The sequence below is a fragment of the Cryptomeria japonica genome, chromosome 2 (genome assembly GCF_030272615.1).
Source record: "Cryptomeria japonica chromosome 2, Sugi_1.0, whole genome shotgun sequence".
NCBI classification, from domain to species: domain Eukaryota; kingdom Viridiplantae; phylum Streptophyta; class Pinopsida; order Cupressales; family Cupressaceae; genus Cryptomeria; species Cryptomeria japonica.
Window position 1 is genome coordinate 671,640,187 of NC_081406.1, and position 19,682 is coordinate 671,659,868.

At 40.7% G+C, this 19,682-nt stretch overlaps 1 protein-coding gene across 2 annotated transcripts in view; it reads left to right on the forward strand.

The window, feature by feature from the left end:
- LOC131034011 (probable methyltransferase PMT7) overlaps nt 1-19,682 on the forward strand; it is a 153,487-nt gene that overhangs the window by 105,077 nt on the left and 28,728 nt on the right. For both annotated transcript variants that reach the window (XM_057965342.2, XM_057965341.2), the window contains exons 6-7: nt 18,737-18,983; nt 19,105-19,243. In XM_057965342.2, coding sequence (XP_057821325.2) covers nt 18,737-18,983; nt 19,105-19,243 — 386 coding nt within the window. The remainder of the gene's footprint in view (nt 1-18,736; nt 18,984-19,104; nt 19,244-19,682) is intronic.

Below are 19,682 nucleotides of genomic sequence, written 5' to 3' on the forward strand. Positions count from 1 at the left end.
AACTTAAAATCACTTAAATAAGAACTTATAAGAACTTTTATAAGAAATTACAAGTTCTTTTAAACTTATAATTTTAAATTCACTTGTAATTTGTCCAAAAAGTTCCTACAAGTGACAAGTTTTAAATAAAGTGCACTTGTAATTGTTTTAAAATTTCCCTACAACACTAAAACAAGAGAAAATTAAAACTTGCAATCAAGGGAAAAAAATCCCACCTGCAGTCAAGAAGAAAAAACCCGAAATTGAAGGAAAGACAAAAAACGAACTCAAAACATGATGAAATCTGAAACGCGGATCTAGGATTTTGCCTCGGGAAGCGTGCCTTAAAAGTAAAATCTTCAACCTACAATGACTGCTTTGAAACCCGAAATTGCACAAAGGCTAGGAAAAAGAAGATCAAAACTCACCAAAATTTGGACAATGATGGAAAAGACACCCCCCAAAGATTTGACACTAACAAATGTGAGTTTTGCACCTCGTAAAATGTGCCTTGGAGGCAAAAATGACACATTTAAACCAAAAATTTGAAGGGGTTGTCACATTTTTGAATTATCAAAAATGAGGACAACACTTTCTATTTTGATGTTTACCTTAGATGTTAGAATTATTCAGTCCTTGTTCTCTTGCACACCGAATGAATACACTTGAATCAAATTCTTAGAATAAATAATTCATTTTCCCCATAAACTGAAACTGCGTAAGCATTTTATCCAACAACGGTTTTAAGGCTAAATTTGGAAGGGTAAATTGAAGGGGGATCTTACAAATATAAAAATAAATTAAAAATTTCCAGAACTAAATGAGTAGATTCCTTCCATTGAACTTCTGCATGTCTACTTTTAGTACCAGATTTCAAGATCCAAAATGAGTGCTAGCATTTGGTTGTCCTAACAGTCCACCCTAATTGACAGAAATATTCGGAGTGGATGATGCATGGGGTTGGATAGTGGACAACGTTATATGGATGCTCAACAGATTTTTGATGGAAAAATCATAGCTCAGGAGGTCCTTTACTGGTTATAAAATTAGAAACAACTCGCAAGATTTATTAAGCTCAACATTTATGTTGTGCCTTGCACACACTCCCCGTTGTCAACAGGGTCCCCCTTCTTTGTCTTTTTGTCTCGTCCTCACCAAGGTACCAAGTAGGAAGTTCTGGTAAATTCATAGAGAGAAGATGCAACAGTTGGGAGTTTGAGCGTTCAAAAGATGATACGTCCTAAGTCCTGGAGAATTCACACCTTGGAAGTTAATCGCGATTTTGTTCGCAAAAATAAGTTGAATGAAGAGCCTTAGGGTGAAATCGCAAATATTGTCAAGTTGACATTGCTCATGGGCAAGATTCAAGCCTAAAGCCGGTTGAGATAAGTGAGCAAGACAACTTAAAAGAGTCTCAAAATAACCTTTCAGGTCGAAATATAACTTAAGAAGCTCCCAAATCGGCCACTTAGGCCGAAATTCAAGATAAAGTTGTCAAATCGGCCTCCAAGGCCGAAATTCAAGACAAAGTTCGCCAAAATCGACCCAAGAGGTCGAAATGAGAGAAAGCTCACAAAAAGGCCTCAAGCCGAAATTGAAGAAGTGACAAATTGCACAAAAGGTCTTCTAGGCCAAAAATCACTTAAAACTCTCAAATCGGCCTCCTAGGCAGAAATGAGAGAAAGTTTGCCAAAATCGCCTTCTTAACCCGAAATGCAAAAAAACACCAACGAAATGCCAACAGGTTCTCATTGACCAAAAATGCAAGACACTTAAGGTTTGCAAAATCGGCTAGTAGGCCGAATAAAAGGTGAAGTTCGCTTAAAACTCATAGGCCGAAAAGTGAAGAGGTAAGAAATTCGGCCAAGTCAGAAACGCCTTCAACAAAATCGCGCCATTCACTCACTTAGGCTGAAAATCAAAACAAGTTCACAAAGCTAGCTAGTAAGCCGAAAAATGAAAGAGGAGTCTTTCTAGCCAAAAACTTCCAAACTAAAATTGCACAATGTCTCTCCATTAGGTCAAAATCGGGTAGATAAGTAAAATCGCGCAAAGATGTCCAAATTCGCCATATAACCTTTTCGAGCCGAAAAATCTAGAGCAGATTCAAAATCGCGCAAAATGGTCATTCGGGCCGAGATAAGTGTTGTGACCATTTCACACATCGCCCCATTAAAATGGGGACCCCCTCTTTTTGCTCGTGTTGCCTGTTCTTTTTCTCTGCTTTTTAGGGTTTTGGTAGTTTGTCAATTGTCTGGATTTAGGGTCAAGCCTTAGGGTTTCTGTTTTGTCGTTTTCAGGCCAAAGTCCAGTCAGTCTTGAGAGCTTTTTTGAGCTTCCTCTCGCAAGATGCAATTTTGAATAAAGTGAATTCGCCAGAGGCTAAGTGAGTTGGTCTATTTTCAATTGGAATTTTGAATGAATTTGTCTAAGTGTTGATGATGAGATTTTGATTTTTGTCCGATTGAGTAATTTTGACCAATTTTTGAGAATTTTGAGAATTGATCTCGGGCATTGGAAAGGACTTGTTTTTGCCTTGTGAAGTGATTAAAATCCCAAAATCTTGATATTTTGGCCTGTAGGAGCAAAATCGCTCCTGTCCCTCAGTGAAGGACCGGAGCTTGTTTTTCAAAATCTTACTGTCTCTGCAGGATCAAGACGAATTTCGAATTAGAAGTGATAAAGGGAGGCATGATCTTTCCGTTGAATATAATTTGAAGAATTTCATGAACACGGAAATGCTCCAGGAGTAAAAATCGTTCCTGTCCCTCAATGAAGGACCGAAGCTCAAAATCAAACATTGCCTTGTCCTTCCAGGATTTGAACAATTTGACGATTTAAGGAGAACCAAGGAGATATGTTTCATCAGTTGAATATAATTTGGAAGTGCCTTCGTGAAGGAAAATGGACCAAAAATGCAAAATCGCTCCTGTCCCTCAGTCAGGGACCAGGGCGAAATTCAGTGTAGCTCCCGTCCCTCTCCCAGGGACCAGAGCGAAATTCTTCATAGGGCAAAATTCAGGCAAAAGCAAGCAAGTTTTGGGTTTGAAGGCAAGAAAGGAGGGTGAAATGAACCCGTTGAATACAAATTGAAGATTACAAGACATCAATAGGAGACTCAAATTGGCCTAGGCGCTCCTGTCCCTCAATCAGGGACCAGAGCGATTTTTGCCTAAGGACCATTTCTCGCCAAGTTTGAACAAACTCCCAACCAAAGATGAAGGGAAGGGGACACAATGAGTCCATTGAAGATAAATTTTGAAGTTAGCAAGTTGTGATGGAGCCTACAAGTACAAATTCGCTCCTGTCCCTCAGTCAGGGACCAGGGCGAGATGTTTGTTATTATGTCTTTCACTCAAGTTCAAACCACTCCAAGTCAGGGTGAAAGGTGGCAAGGACGTTTTGAAGCGTCTTGACGAAGAACGAAGTATCAAAGGTCGCCAATGTTGAGAGAATTACACCAAATATCCAAGATCGCTCCTGTCCCTCAGTCAGGGACTAGAGCGAAATTTCTATGAAGGCTTAAGTTTTGAATGATTATCAAGTTTCGAGTGTCCAAGAGGGATCAAAGGACCTCATTCTACATGGTGAAAGTGATTGCAAGTCGATACAAGCAAGGATGAGCCCAGAATACTCAAATTCGCTCCTGTCCCTCAGTCAGGGACCAGGGCGATATCCATTAGATTGGCTAGTTCTTTCAAAATCACTCCAAGTCAAGGACGTACAAGGTTGCACAAGGTCTAAGGCGTCTTGAGAAGATGATATGAGAAGAAACCAAACGTTAAAGGGTGATCAAATTGAGCCAAGAAGCTAAATCGCTCTTGTCCTTCAGGCAAGGACCAGGGCGATTTTCACATAATCACTCATTATCCTTCAAGATCGCGTCAAAGCCAAGCTACACAAGGTCGAAGATATCGTTTGGAAGGCAATGAACAAGAAGCGAAGGTTGAAAGATAGCAAATGTTGGCTAGAGCATAAAGTTCGCTCCTGTCCCTCACCAAGGGACCAGGGCGATAATCCATTTAAGCATCAAAATGTCTTGTTAAAAACAAGTGAAACAAGCATGGAACGAAGGACTAACATTGTTTCTCCCTCATGATGAAGATTGAGGATCGAAGATGCAAAGGTCAAGGAGAAAACATAAAGTTCGCTCCTATCCCTCACCAAGGGACCAGGGCGATAATGGTCATAAAAGGCACTCATCCACAAAACCAAGTTAATCAAGTTTGAAATTCTTAGCAAAAATGCCAGTTTCAACATGAAGATGGAGGTTTCGAACGTCAAAGGCACAAGAATCAAGGTCAAAAGGATAATTCGCTCCTGTCCCTCTCCCAGGGACCAGAGCGATGGGGTTTGTATCTTTCCCTCCTCCAAATTTTGGCGCTAAAACAATTTTTAAATTTTATTAAATGTTAGAAAATCGATAAATCAATTAATAGCATTTAAAAATTTGCGCTTGGATATTTAATTAATTAATTTTGCCTATTTTTAAAATCGAATTAATTAATTGCAAAGGCATTAAATGAATTAATTATTATTTTAAATAAAAATGGGGCGCTTGATTTAAAATTCTTTCATTTTTGCAAAGTCGGCCTTGATTTTTTATTAAAAAATTGTTTTAAATTACCTTATTTTACAAAGTCGGCCTAAGGTAATACATAAGGTAAGCGCCTATAAAGGGAAGGTGACAATTTCATTTTCAAATCATCATTTCACCTTCATTCATATGCGATTTGGAGAAGACAAAGAGGTGTGCGATTTGTATTTACAAGGAGCGAATTTCATAAAGGAGAAGTGTGAATTTCATTAAAGGAAGGTGCGAACATCATCTTCAAAGGGGAGTGCGAGCTTAGTTTCAAGTGAGGCGAACTTGCCAAAGACTACGTCAAAGGCATCCCAAAGGTGGCGAAGTTGCTAGCTTGAGAGAGATTACGTTGAAGTCACCAAATATCGATTTTTGCCTAGGCGATTCTCTTTATTTTGCATTTTAGAGTTAGCTCTCAAGTGAGGTATGGCGATGTGATCCCTTGTTTTAAATTTTGAATTTTGATCGTCATTGCTTCAAATTTTGAATTTTGAAATTTTGGAATTTCAATAGCTCAATCGTTATTTAGGAAATGATAACTCAAGGATTTATCATGAAGTTTCCTAAAATTAATCTAATCTATGTTATACATTGCAAAATCTAGTTCTTATTATGAAATGTTGTGTAGGTATGGCGACCCCGAAGGCGGGAGTATCCACCAGTCGTCTAGCTCTCATGAAGGAAGATCAAAAGACCGAAGAAGTGGAGACCAAGATCGTGTCTAAATGGAGCAACATTGGAGATACCAACTTGGGCAACTTCAGCACGAAGAAGTTTCGAGAGGTCCCTTACATTGGCAAGCCATCACCTGTCGCCCGGAGAATAATTGAAAGTGGCATCATTAAGGCGGCCGGCTTCCCTCTAGCAGTACAGTGTCATGAGTTGATGATCGAGTGTGCTCGTCATTATGATCCTCAATCCAGAACGATCGTGTCCAAGGAAGGAAACACTTTAGCTTATCTTTCAGAGGAAGCTATAAGTGAGGCTTTCCATCTTCCAGAGCACAGAGATATGGTCTACAAGAGCATAGAAGGAGCCAGGTCCATGTACGAAGATGATCCAGATGCTTGCCTAAGCATCATCAACAAGAACTGGTTACTCAAGAGTCGTCCTCGCCTGAGCAAGATACCGAACACACCACACAGGATTGATTTCCAGGAGGAGTACAGAGATTTGATTACAATGCTCAACCGAGTCACAGGTGCACCTCAAGCTTTTTACTTTGAAAAATGGATGTTCTACTTCATCCAGGTGATAGTTCAGGGTAAAGGAACAATACATTGGGCTAGAATGATTAGCCATTGCTTGGACGTACAGTTGAGGAGACTAAAAGCTACCAAGTCCTTCCACATGAGTTCATACGTCATCTATGCCTTGATCAGGAGCTTTGAGTACGCAGGACTACCTCACAGAGGAGTGATTGGAAGAGGACCCGGCGAGGTTAGAGTTTGTGATTCCTATGTTCACTTGCATCATCCGCCAGGAAGCAACTACAAGTTAGTTAATGATACCTTCACAATGAACATTACGAGGACGTTGCAAGGCGGGATTCACAACAGATTATCTCAGGATGCGCAGGAACTAGTAAAGAGGTACGGTGCTTGGTTTATCCAATTTCCGAAGTTTACTTATATCAGAGTTCATGGATGTCCTTCACCTCCATACATGTTGCCGAGATATCCGACAGACAGAATAGTGTTACTTGAGGTAACAAGACAGTTGGCAGCTTATGCGAAGGCGTTCAGACATAGGCATGGGAATGGAGTTCCGGTACCTATCATATTGGGCAATTCAGTTGAGGTATGTCCTAATACTTGAACCTGGATGGGACGCTGCTCTTCTCGAGGCATTTGATCAGGTCATCCACTTGGAAGAAAGAATGAAGAATCTTCCCGAGGTTCCAATTGCTGAGATCGAAGGAATCGTATCAAGATTCATTGCATATGCTAAAAAGGAGCATTGGAAAGGGAATAAGATTCTAGATGAGAGGTTGTTGTAGATGACATGGCACCTTAATTGTCATTGGTCTATGTCTCCTAGATTTTTGTGCCAAATTTAATATTTGGCTATGCATTTAATATTGTTCAGTAAAAAGGGGGCTATTTGTAATAAACCCTAATTAGGGTTTAGGTGTCATGATCTTGACCGTTGATCTGCTTTTTGATCTGGACCGTTCATTGTAATTGAGGATGCTATTTATACCCTCATTTCATTTCATTTTGTAATAGCTAGAGAATCAGAGAGTTAGAAATTATTAGAGAGATTAGAGTTTAGAAGCAATTTACTTTTGTAGCAAGATTGAGCTTTGAGAAAGGAATTCAAGCAATTGTTGTACATGATGGCTTTGAGATCAATGAAATATTGAAGTTATGGTGTTTTGTTGCAATTTTCTTGGTTATCTTCATGGTTGTTCATTTTTCTTGAAACATTCTCAATCAAAGTAGTGTGTTAATTAGAAGGACAAAGTGTTGGACTTGATCTTTGGTAGGATTCGTTTTCCAAACCACTAGCTTCTTGCTGATTGTAGGAACGCCTTGCGTGGTCGACTGGAAATATTTGAATCACTTAAATCTTCAATCGTTATTGTATCTTGGATATGTACCTTCGTGGTAGTGTCTTGATCTTTGATGTATTGAAAAACCATTTGTTACCTTAGAAGATCGCATCAATTTCAATTGAGTTGTTAATTTGTGGCAAAATTGAAGTTGGTAGAATCTCACCAAGTCTTGTCCACATCAAGTCATTCTTAGGGTTAGACTAGATTAGACCTCTTGCAAACCCTATCCTTTTGATATTTTTGAAAAGCTTGTTTAGTTTAGCAAAAAACTTCGGCAACGTAAGGCCCCTTGATGACACAGCAATCACAACGACCACTGGTGCTTATCCACACGTAGAGACCCTACTAAAAAGAACATTGGAGTCATCCTAACTGATCCTTCTTGCGAAATCTTCAGCAGTTAGCGACTTTATTCAAGAGAGGATAAGATGCCTTTGGGTATTTTATTCTGTGTATGATTGTGTACAAAATACACGTCAACAGAATTGGCGCTAGAAGGAGGGCGAGTACTATCATGCCTCGATCATTATCAAGCTGTTCATAGATAATCACATTCGCAAGGAGTTGTGCAGGACTTTTGTCCCTCCTCCCGCGCACAACAGAATTGGCGCTAGAAGGAGGGCTTGAATATCCGAAGTCCAAAGGTTTTGAAGAAGAATACATTATGAATATGATCATGAACCACGATGGTGTTGCCACATGAGGGATTGAATCAAATAGTGCAACCGAACTTGCAGATAGGCAACACTCAAGAAGATATCGTTTCAGGATTGAATCATCTAGCGTGGAACGTAAGAGGAAGTGAAGTTGAGTATAACAGAGTTAGAATCATCTTGGAACAAGAAGAAGACAGAGCAGAAGAACGCCGAAGGGTCGCAGCTAGAGAGCTTCGTAATCAAAGGAACCCACAATAATCTTCGCAAGACTTCACGCTGGATCGCATTGGTTCTTTCTCGCCAGAAAAACATCAAAGATTATTGAGATCAACACCAGGCATCAAGAATCTAAGTGAACTTCAGTTTACTCTGAAGGCGAAGCGAGTCAAAAGAGAGGACACTCCTAAGGAATTTGAACTAAGATTGGAAGAATCTCCTGAGGCATCACAAGTTCTTCAAGAAGAAGTACAAGTGGCGATCCAATCAAGTATCCAGGCAATTTCTCAAACAAAAGGCCAAGCTAGTTCATCAAGTCCCGTTTCAAATTCTCAAGCCTCGAAGAGTACGATGGCTCACTAGGCTCCGCCTCCTCCTCCTCCTCCTCATGTACTTAATGGTGCAACTTGGCTAATCAACAACCCGTCACCATTGGAATTTGCAGTCTATCATGATATGCCAAAGAATCCAGAACATTTTTGTTCCAAGTTCAATGTCAGTGATTTCCATCGCACAGCAGAAGATCATATCAAGATGTTCGAAGATCATCTTCGTAACAGACAAATCGAATATGGAGATGTAGCATGTAGGCTTTTTCCCTATTCATTGGGAGAAGAGGCATATTTTTGGTTCGTCCACTTACCTACAGGGTCAATCAGGACTTGGGACGCAATAAAAGATGCATTTATTGCAAAGTTTGGTATACCAACTACACCAGCGGAGTTGTATAGACAATTTGTTGAAGTTCGAAGGAGAGAACATGAACCCATCACTTCTTTCAACAACAGGTTTCACCGCGCGTATACGATGCTACGGCATCCTTATCTCATTGCAGATCCAAGGGAAATCTACTATGGAGCTTTAGATCATCTCACTGCTATGTTTGTAAGGACACATCCGACACCGAATGATCTAAACGCAGCATATGCAAAAGCTATCGAAGTAAGTAAGCACATGGGACAGAATATCACTGGGCCACTATTACACATGGGACCGGTCGCAGCACCAAATCAGATGCAGTCAGTTGGAATGGCATTAACTAACCAGACTCCAGTCATGAATCCGATTCCACAAGCAACATATCCGAATGTACAGCCGACAAATCAGTTGGTCCTTCACCCCGGAGTCCCGATTTCACAAGCTCCACCAGCACAACCTGTGTACCTGCAAAATGCAACAAACTCGTCAAGGACACAAGAAGAGAAGGACGAAATGAAAGAGTTGATTGAACAAGTCAAGAAGCTGTCAACCGAAGTGACTCACCTGAGAAACCAGAATAATCAACTCCAAAGTATGCAGAGGGCCAACCATGGCCAATATGCGAACAATCAAAATTTCCAAGGAAACAACAATCAAAATTTCAGAAATAATTATCAAGGAAATAATAGCCAAGGCTTCCAGAGGAGACCATGGAATACGGCTCCCAATAATGGAAATGTGGTGACGCCATTAGATAACCCACCAAATTCTCAGAATCAAGAAAATCCTTCTACCAGCAAAGTGTTTCTAGCAGAGGCGGCCCTGTCCAGTTGGTGTAGACTCCACAATACAAACCAACATTCTGAGTTGCAGTGTTCTGAATTCAAGATCGCGGCCGACATTTTTCAACAAGAGATGCGCAGCACTGATCCACCTGAAAATCCGCCCACGACAGGATACGAAATGGTCCCAACCACACAGTACGGTCAAGCCATGATTGTTGAAAGCTGCAAGTATTCACAAGGAGAAGTTAATCAAGCACGAAATGGGAGATTTCCACCAGAATCCACTAATGGACCAATGGTTCCTCCAGGTTCCCAGTTCCCACCTGCATCTGCGAATGGGCCTATAGAAGACTCAGAGTATTATTTTCCACCACTGAACAACAGTGTCTTAGTTGAAGGGATAAAGGAGGTATTTCACCAATCATCAGGAGGTGTGAACCAAAGGGTTTATCATAGAAATCAAAAGAATCAAGAACCTCTAACTACATCAATTCCTCCAAACAATTTCTCTACTCCCCCGGATCCCCAAGCCAGCAACAATCCAGAATATCCACAGAACACGCAAGAGTACAGACAGAGGAATATTACACCCCCCGCAAGCAATGAAATGAAAAGGCTGGCCACGTTGGTGTTATAGGAACTCAAGAAAGTTAAAGTGAGTCTACCACTCTATGAGTTGCTCAAGGTTTCAGAAATCAAAGATGCAGTGATCAATAGTTTGAGTGAGTCTAATACAGTAAGGTCAAATGTTCAGGACTCGACCAACAGGACCCAAGCTACCATCAATGTGACCCAAGAAGAAGCCTATGACCAAGGACAATCCGAACAAAATGAATGCATGGTCCAGACCATAACCTTCCCAGCCAAAAAGGAAGATATGTTGGAAGGAAAAGTATTACTCAAAAGAGGCGAGACTAAGAAAACTCAGCCTACTATCAAAGAGGGCCTCGCCACTAGCCAGATTTTTCCAGAAAAGGAAGTTGCAATTAAGAAAGATGTGGTCAAGAAAGCGAAATCTTCAAACAAAACAGATCACTCAAAAGAGGAGAGTCTAGCAAAAGACGATTATCCAAAAATTAATGAAGTGAAACATCAAGAACCCAGTGGGGATTCTTCAGGCCCTTCTCAAGGAAAAGATGAACCGGCCCCGTTCCTGCTATCAGTTAGAATTTTTGGGAAGTTATTGCACAATTGCCTTTATGATTCAGGAGCTTCCAGTAATGTGATGCCCCTGGCTGTCTGTCAAAGACTAGGAATAACTCCTGCTCCTACCAAAAGAAAGGTCACCCAGCTAGACAAGACAGAAGTTCCAGTCATGGGTGAATTGAACAACATTCACATGCAATTGGCCGCGGACCCGAGAGTTCAAAATTTCATAGATATTTCAGTGGTGGATATTCCGGATTCATATGGGATGCTCCTAAGTAGAGATTGGTCGCGAAAATTGAATGGGTATGTGTCAACTGATTTTGCACACATGTGGCTACCATGGAGAGGAGTCCCGAATCAAATCAAGATTGACAGCACTCCGAGATTGAGACTTATGATAACTGAGTATGGGGAAGACAATGAAGTCCTTTTCTTAGAATCCGATCTAGGGACATACAAACCTAAAATAGGTGAGGTCCTGATGATACAAAACATATCAGACAAAGAGGGTCAACAAGGAGTAATGGAATCTACAGAAATTGTTGTTGAAAGTGACCAAGGATCCGACCAAGAAGATGATGGAATGTTTGAAAATTTCAGAAAGTTCGTACATAGAAACATCCAGCAAAGTGTGCAACTAGGTAACTTAACATCCGTCCGAGATCTGCTTCTTCCAAATTGGTGTAGAATACACAATGCCGTCCATTCAGAACTATCTTGTGCTTTATGTCAGACCGCATTAGAGCAAGTATACAAAAGAGCCCCACAGACGTTGATTATAGAAGAAGTTCAAGATTCAGAAGCGGAAAGCTCCTCAGGAGATGAAACTTTATCCGACACATCCACCGAAAGTCAAGGAGACCAAGAGACGGAAGATCAAGGAAGTGCAATATGGACATTAAGGTTCGATGGGTCTAAGTCTAAACAAGGATCTGGAGCCGGTTATGAATTGATTAGCCCAACGGGAGAAACCTACCTCGCCGCTCACAGATTACAATTTCCTTGCACCAACAATGTAGCTGAATATGAATCCTTGATTCATGGACTATTATTAGCCATCAAAAGGGGGGCGAAAATACTACAAGTATATGGAGACTCAGAAATAGCTATAAGGCAAATCAGGAAGCAGTATGTGTGCCATGACAAAAGATTAACCAGATACAGAAATCGAGTCTGGGATCTCATTGAAAGTTTTGAAGCTTTCAATATCAATTCTATATACAGACATCAGAATCAAGTGGCTAATTCCCTCGCACAGGCTGCCAGTTCTTTGATACCATTAGCAATGGAAGGATTGAAGAAATTCACAGTTGAGTTAGTATCAGTACCTTCGGTTCCAGATAACATCACCAATTTTCAAGTTTTCGAGGACGACAAGCACATCTTAGATTTCTTAACCAACACAGATGTCTTCTTAACCCAGATCATTGATGAAGAAGAAGTGGGAGAAGCGGAATTTGATGCTGAAGGTGTCCTGAATTTAAAGACAAACACTATTCCAAAAGGAATGGTAGAATTGGAGAGAATTTTTGATCCTGACAAATTGAAAGAAAAGAAGAACCACAGCACGGAAGGAAACATGTGCGACACAATCAATCTAGGTGATGATATACAAGCTAAGAACGTATTTATTGGAAAGTCCTGCACAGCAACCGAAAGAAATGGAATCCTGAAAAACATGAGAGATTTCCCAGATGTTATTGCATGGAGTTATGAAGATCTCAAAACCTACGACACTGCAATTATCACCCACACAATCCCGTTGAAGCCAGGAAGCAAGCCATTCAGGCAGAGACAAAGGCCGGTTAATCCTTTATTGGAACCATTGATATACCAAGAAGTTAAGAAGCTGCTCTCAGCCAAGATCATCTTCCCAGTAAGACACTCGACGTGGGTCGCCAACCTGGTACCTGTCAAAAAGAAAAATGGAGAGATCAGATTGTGTGTTGATTTCAGAAATCTCAACCGAGCATCAGAGAAAGATAATTATCCGCTACCATCACTAGATGAAGTGTTACAGATTGTCAACGGGTCGCAGATGATGTCCTTTCTAGATGGATATTCAGGATATAACCAAGTTCTAGTTGAACCTGAAGATCGACTAAAGACCGCGTTTACCACCAAGTGGGGAACATTTGCATACAAGAGAATGCCTTTTGGACTTATAAATGCCGGGGCCACATTTCAGAGAGCTATGGATATCGCTTTCAGGGACTTAATTGGAAAATGCATTATTATATATATGGATGATATCACAGTTTTCTCCAGGCAAAGAGAAGATCATGTGGATGACTTAAGAAGAGTCTTCCAAAGGTGCAGAAGATACGGTGTCTCTCTCAATCCTAAGAAATGTATATTTGGGGTAACAGAAGGAAAACTTTTAGGACATGTCATTTCAGAAAGAGGAATCTCCATTGATCCTGAAAGGGTAAAAGCCATATCCACTATCAATTTGCCGGCTAGCAAGAAAGAACTCAAATCATTTTTCGGCAAGATCAACTTCGTCAGAAAATTCATTACCGGATTTGCTGAGATAGTCCGACCCTTGAATGAGATGCTAAAGAAGGACGCAAAGATTGAATGGTCACCACTAGCCAAAAGGGCATTTGAGGAGATAAAGACGGCCATTACAGAAGCACTAGTATTGATCAGTCCAGATTATCTCAAGCCCTTCTATCTATATTCCTTCGCTTCTGACTACACTTGTGCCGCTATTCTTACCCAGAGAAGTGAGGAAAAGGATGAAAATCCAATTGCATTCATGAGTACCCCGCTGAAAGATGCAGAACTCAGATATCCCAACATTGAAAAACAAGCATACGTACTGGTAAAGGCCGTTAAGAAATTTAGACATTACCTCCTGAGGGCCAAAATTTATGCAATAGTGCCTGATGCAGCAGTCAAGACTCTTCTCATGCAAAACGAATTAGGAGAAAGAAGAGGAAAGTGGGTCGCCATTATCCAAGAATTTGATATTGAAATCCAGCCCATGAAACTTGTTCGAGGACAAGCTTTGGCACAGACATTGGCAATTGATGGACCAGGATTAGTCCAGCAAATCTATGAATTAGAGGACGTCACACCTGATGAATGGTACAAAGATATTGTGACATACTTACTTAATCACACATGCCCTGCTCGCATGACACCTACACAGAAAAGAGCATTAAGAATGAAATGTCAACATTACATGCTTCAAGGATCTGTTTTATATCGCAGAAATCACGAAGGAGTATATTTGAGGTGTGTTGGCAAAGATGAAGCAAAACAGATAATCGAACATTTTCATTCCAAGTTTGGAACCGGACATGGAGCCAACCTCACAACAGCTCATCAAATCCTGAGGGCAGGATATTACTGGCCTACACTTTTCAAAGATACATTTAATCATATCAGGACTTGCCACACATGCCAAGTCGCAGCTTTTAGAGAAAAGAATCCTGCCATGCCACTGAATCCAGTGATTGAAGCCAGACCATTTGCTAAATGGGGAATGGATTTTATTGGTGTCATCAACCCCGCATCCTCGGCACAACATAAGTACATCATCACGGCTACAGATTATTGTACCAGATGGTCGGAGGCACAAGCACTTAAAGTTTGCACTACTGAAGTTGTAATCAAATTTCTGGAAGAAAACATAATCACAAGGTTTGGATGTCCTTATGCGTTGGTTTGCGACAATGGATCGGCATTCACATCATTGAGATTCTCGAATTGGGCTTTTGAATATGGAATTGGACTTTAGAAACAGAGTGCACTCTCCTAATGCATATGGCAAACCCAGACGGATGTTGGAGAGTGGTATTGCTCAAGCTGTTGGTTTCCCATTGATGATTCAGAATTATGAGCTTGTGGTTGAAGCCACCAAGCACTACCAACTGAAAACCAGATTAGATTAGTGGTGGTAAAAGGGATGGTAATGGCTGACTTCACACCTGAGGCTATTGGGGAAGCATTTGATATACCGCTTCTTGAGCGTGCCACTGAGGTGACCATTGATGAAGCCCAACTCGTTTATGACATGAATTCTAGTCAATGCCAACACTGATAAATGAAGAATGGTTTAAAGAAAGAAGAGCCCCGAGCACTAGGATTGGCAAAAAGACCCACAAAAGCGAGTTCAACAACGAATATGGGGACATGGTTATCTTACTCAGCCGAGTCATGGGACTTCCCCACTCTAACCTATTTGAGGAGTGGATGTGTTATTTTACTGAGCAGGTCTTCAATGGGAAGGCTAAGTTTGACTGGGCTCGGTTCATCAGTGACAACATTCATACACAGTTGGTTGAACTTGAGGAGAAAAAATACTTCACCATGACCTCCTACTTAGTCTATATGTTTGCTCGACATCAGCCGCTACTAGGATTGATCAAAAAGGGTGAGATTGGGAATTGGCCAAATCAAGTGAAAGTGTATGATTGCTACCCTCAGCTGCATTACTATAACATAGCTCAGAGAGAGAAAAATAACATTGCGTATGCAATTGGTCAGTATGAGCGTGTAAATGACGCTTTCACAATGTGCATGGTCAGATTGATGCAAGGGGGATTACACATAAGATTATCAAAGCAGGCTACCACACTGATATGGAAGTACGATGTGTGGTTCATTCAGTTCCCTCGATTCTCCTACATCTGAATATCAGGCTTTGCGGGAACACCTTACTGACTTCTCCGTTACCCATCAGACAGATTGGTCCTCATGGAGGTTGCAAGACATGCACACCAAGCAGGCAACATACTCAGGGACAAAATGCAATCGGGATTCACATTCCTGATGATCATGGGCAAGCTTGACGTGCACTTCAAGAATTCTGTGCAAGCCGAGGAATCATTCGACGAGTTGGCATCATATTGCTTGCAGGATCACTTCCCCATGAAGTACTTCGATCTTGCTGGATTAGAAAGGAAGACTTATGGCAGGCATTACAGGGCTAAGGCGTCCATAGAGGACTACTGGAGCAATTATCCAGATGACTTTGAGGTCCGCCGATGAGAATACTCAAGGTTGACTGTTCAACAAATTCGACTTTATGAGTATCGCTAGGTCCCAAATCAGGTAACAGACTATGGGGGCTGCTTGCAAATTCAAGAGTATGAGGCAGTCAAAGACCTCCCGCCAACCATTAATTGGGCTCAAGACCCAATCACGGACTTCAAGGCCGTCATGGAGGGTTCAAGAAGATACATTGATGACTGGCTATCCCGGCAGATAGAGAGGATAACCCATGAGGGGTAGTCTTGATTCCTAGTCTTAAGAAGACGAGGGGACGTCAAGTGTGCCAAGAGAAGAGGAGGTTGAAGAACCTGAGAAGAAAAGAAAGAAGGCAAAGGCCAGTAGGGGAACCCGGACATCAAAAAGAACAAGGGAAAAGATACCAATCAGGAGGCCAGCAGTTACCACCTCATCCAAGGATCCTAGTTCGGATGATGATGTAGTCGATCTTGATCATCTACCAACTCCACCTTAATAGAATGATCCAATTGCATTGGAGGCGAATGATCCACAGACGCAAAGTGAGCAAGAAACAGAGACACGGATCATTAGTTTGGAGGGAGCTGAAAATCAGGTCGAAGATGGAGAGATTGTGCTAGATCAAGGGACTGACAGACAAGAGCCCACGCAAGGGAGCAAGCACGAGTTGCAGCAGGAGGAAGGTGACAACAGGGATAACATCATAGTTGAGGGAGAAAAGGAGGAAGATAGAACCCACGAACCCAGTAGAATTGAGGAGCAACCACTATTAGAAGCCACACATCTGTTGCTCAGTGAAGTGGGAGAAAACTCAACGGTGAGTAAAGGACCAGATATTACACCCAATCCTTCTTCTATGTCCGATCAATTACGGATAGCCAGTGAATCAGCCGAGGCATCCAAAGAGAAAAGTGGGGATTTGGTAGTCACATCTGGACAAACCATCCGTCATAACTGGTTGATAGCCCGAGCACAGCGAAAAGTGGCTGTGAAGCCACCAATTGACCTGGAGGACATATTCTCTCGGATAGGAGAAGCAAAAGCCAAAGGAAAGAAGAAGCCAAGAACTTACTCCAGGATCACCAAGGATGAGCAAAGGAATTGGACGATTCATATTGCTGCTCAGCCCATAGACAAACCAACAAATCAAGTTGCATTGGCCGACTATAGCATCACATCCATCCTAATAGGGAGAGCAACCAAAGAGCAAGAGACATAAGAATTCAAGGATTCTGTTCAGAATATGCTCAGGTAGCTAGATGAAGTAACCACTGAAAGGGATATGTATCGAGCTCGTGCTGAGCAAGTTGAGGGATACGTAGATCACTTGTTAAGATCGCTGCAACACATTGTTGAGTCCCACATTCCTCCATTGGTGTTGGCACAAAAAACTACAGCTGAATTCGAAGGAGTGCGTGACACCGCCAAGGCAGTTAGAGAGTGGATCCAAGGCATTAAGACAAGAGGGAAGAGAACCATCAAGGATGTATTTGACGTAGAAATCAATATACAATCAACCCACCTAAAGATGGTGGAGGTAGAGAGAGAGTACGCCAAAATCCAGGAGACGATTAGCATAGCTCTACCCCTCATGAGGGCTCTCTTCTGGACTCACGTTCAGATTCCCATGCTGCAGACAATCCTAAATCCCCATAATATAAACACCTTTAAGGAATGGTATTGGATTGTCAACATGAAGAAGGACATGGCAGACACCGTCAGAAGAACTCAGGATGAGTGTGAGGAAGACTTGTCTGGCGTTAAGAGTATTGGTGAAAATATAGTCAGGGCAATTGTCACTGGCTAGAAGGATGACATGGAAGGTGACGATGTAGTGTCACGATGGAATGATAGGTTGAGGACTGATAAAACTACATATTCTGCAGAGGAGATGGAATGCATCAGCAGGTTGCACGCGGATATACTGCATTTTGAAGATTGTCAATTAGACTGGCGCGAGCGGCTGAGGGTAGTGGACACCCATCTTGAGGGCATTCGGTTCAAAGTGTGTAATCCTCCCATTCCTTCTAATAAGGAATTGTTCCCGGTTTGCATGAGATTCGAGAACTATGTTCAGGTAGAACGTGTAGCAAGTCGGGACATCTGGAAAGACTACTTGCAAGGGGAAGTTGAATGTTTGGTGGAAGAATCTGCCTCGAGAAAGGAAAAAGTGCTTCCATAAAAATAATTGTTTCTTTTAAATTCCAAATTCACTTTTCCAAGCTAGTTACTTTTTTTCAACTACCCAAAGTCATTGCAGATTTGAGCTCCGTGCAAGTGCACTTTTTGGGGAGCAACTTTATGTTGGGTAGTTATTAGTTAGTTGGTAGTTGGTGGGGGATATTTTGTTCCTTATTAATAGGTATGGGCAGCCATACCTTAGAGGATGAATCTGGGCCACTTGTAAAGTTTAGATCTGGGCCATTCATCCAATTTTGGAAGTCTATAAAAGGGATTGTTTTTCCCTCTTTTTGTAAGAAGTCTAAGATTGTTGTTGAAACTATAGCGAAATTTATGCAGAATTGTTGTGGCATTAGAGGCCAGACAGATTGAAGAGACTGTTTTGTGCTAGATCATCAGTAATGATGGGAGTTAATTTGTTTTCTGAATCTTATTTCACTAGCTCGGTGTCCATACTGTCAAATAATATGCTTATGTCTGTCAGAAATATTTGTAATAAAAACAAATTGTTGTAGTGTAAGAGGTTAGACAGATATGAGAGAATGTTTTGTTCTAGATCATCAGTACTGGTGGGAGTTAATATGTTTTCTGAATCCTTTTTCACTATCAGTTGTGAACATAGAGTATTCTTTGTTTCAAGTTTTTGTATTTCTAGTGACTTAGCATTCCATTGCTCTTGAATTTTTTGAATGACCTCTGAAAGAAAAACTGTAAGACTATTTCTAGGGATCGATTTGGCATTTCATTGATCTATGCCTTAAATATTTGCATGCATTAGATAGACATTGGTGAAGATGATAATTCATAAGAATTTTAGATTGTCTTTTCTTCTTGATCAAGTATCAACATATATAAGATAGTGAATGCAAAATATTTTAAATTTATTATTATCAATAAAATAGATTTAACTGTCTTTATAAAATATACAAACTGGTGGTTTTTTTCACAGGAATCACTGCTATGGATTTCAGTGCAGATACAGCATTTTGGCAGAAGCAAGTAGAAGAATACTGGAACCTTTTGAATGCTAGTGAGCATGATATTCGGAATGTAATGGATATGAATGCTCTCTATGGTGGGTTTGCCGTTGCTTTAAGCATGAAACCAGTTTGGGTCATTAATGTAGTTCCTTCAACCTTGAGAAATACATTACCTGCAATCTATGATAGAGGCTTGATTGGTTCCTTTCATGATTGGTGGGTAGTTTTCATTTTGCACTCATCCATATCTAATTATTTATTTAGGTTTCTCTAAATTCATGCATTAATCTTGTATTTTACTAAAGGTAATGCACTCTTATAATTGTACCTGTTGCAGGTGTGAGCCATTTTCTACTTATCCACGAACATATGATTTGCTCCATGCATTCCGATTATTCTCACATTATAAAGATCGTGGTAGAGGTTGCCGTATAGAAGATATATTACTGGAGGTGGATCGCATTCTACGCCCATTGGTATGTTTTTCAGTGTGGCATATCCTTAGTTTTTGTTTCTACCACTTAATTCTGGGGAGGTTTAAATCTGAACTGTATTTTTAATGATAGTAATAAAGAAACCATTGTAGATCTTAAATAAATAAAATCAGTTGTTCTGTAATTAAGAAGTTAGCTCCCAATAGTCGGTTGTGAGTTGGTTGTTACCCACGGTTGGCGTTCTCAACCATTGTCAACTTTGCTATATATTTCTTATTGTACTTGTAGTCAAGGATCACATGAATGAACTCTTGTAACTATTGCATATTTGATGAATTGTAATGTCCCCACTTTGAAATATAACTTAATAATAATAAAATTAAAATACAAAAGAACAAAAAAAAAAAAATTAAATTAAAATATAAAAGAATATAATTAAACATAATTAAAAATTGATTACAGTTAATGAATGATCAAAAGG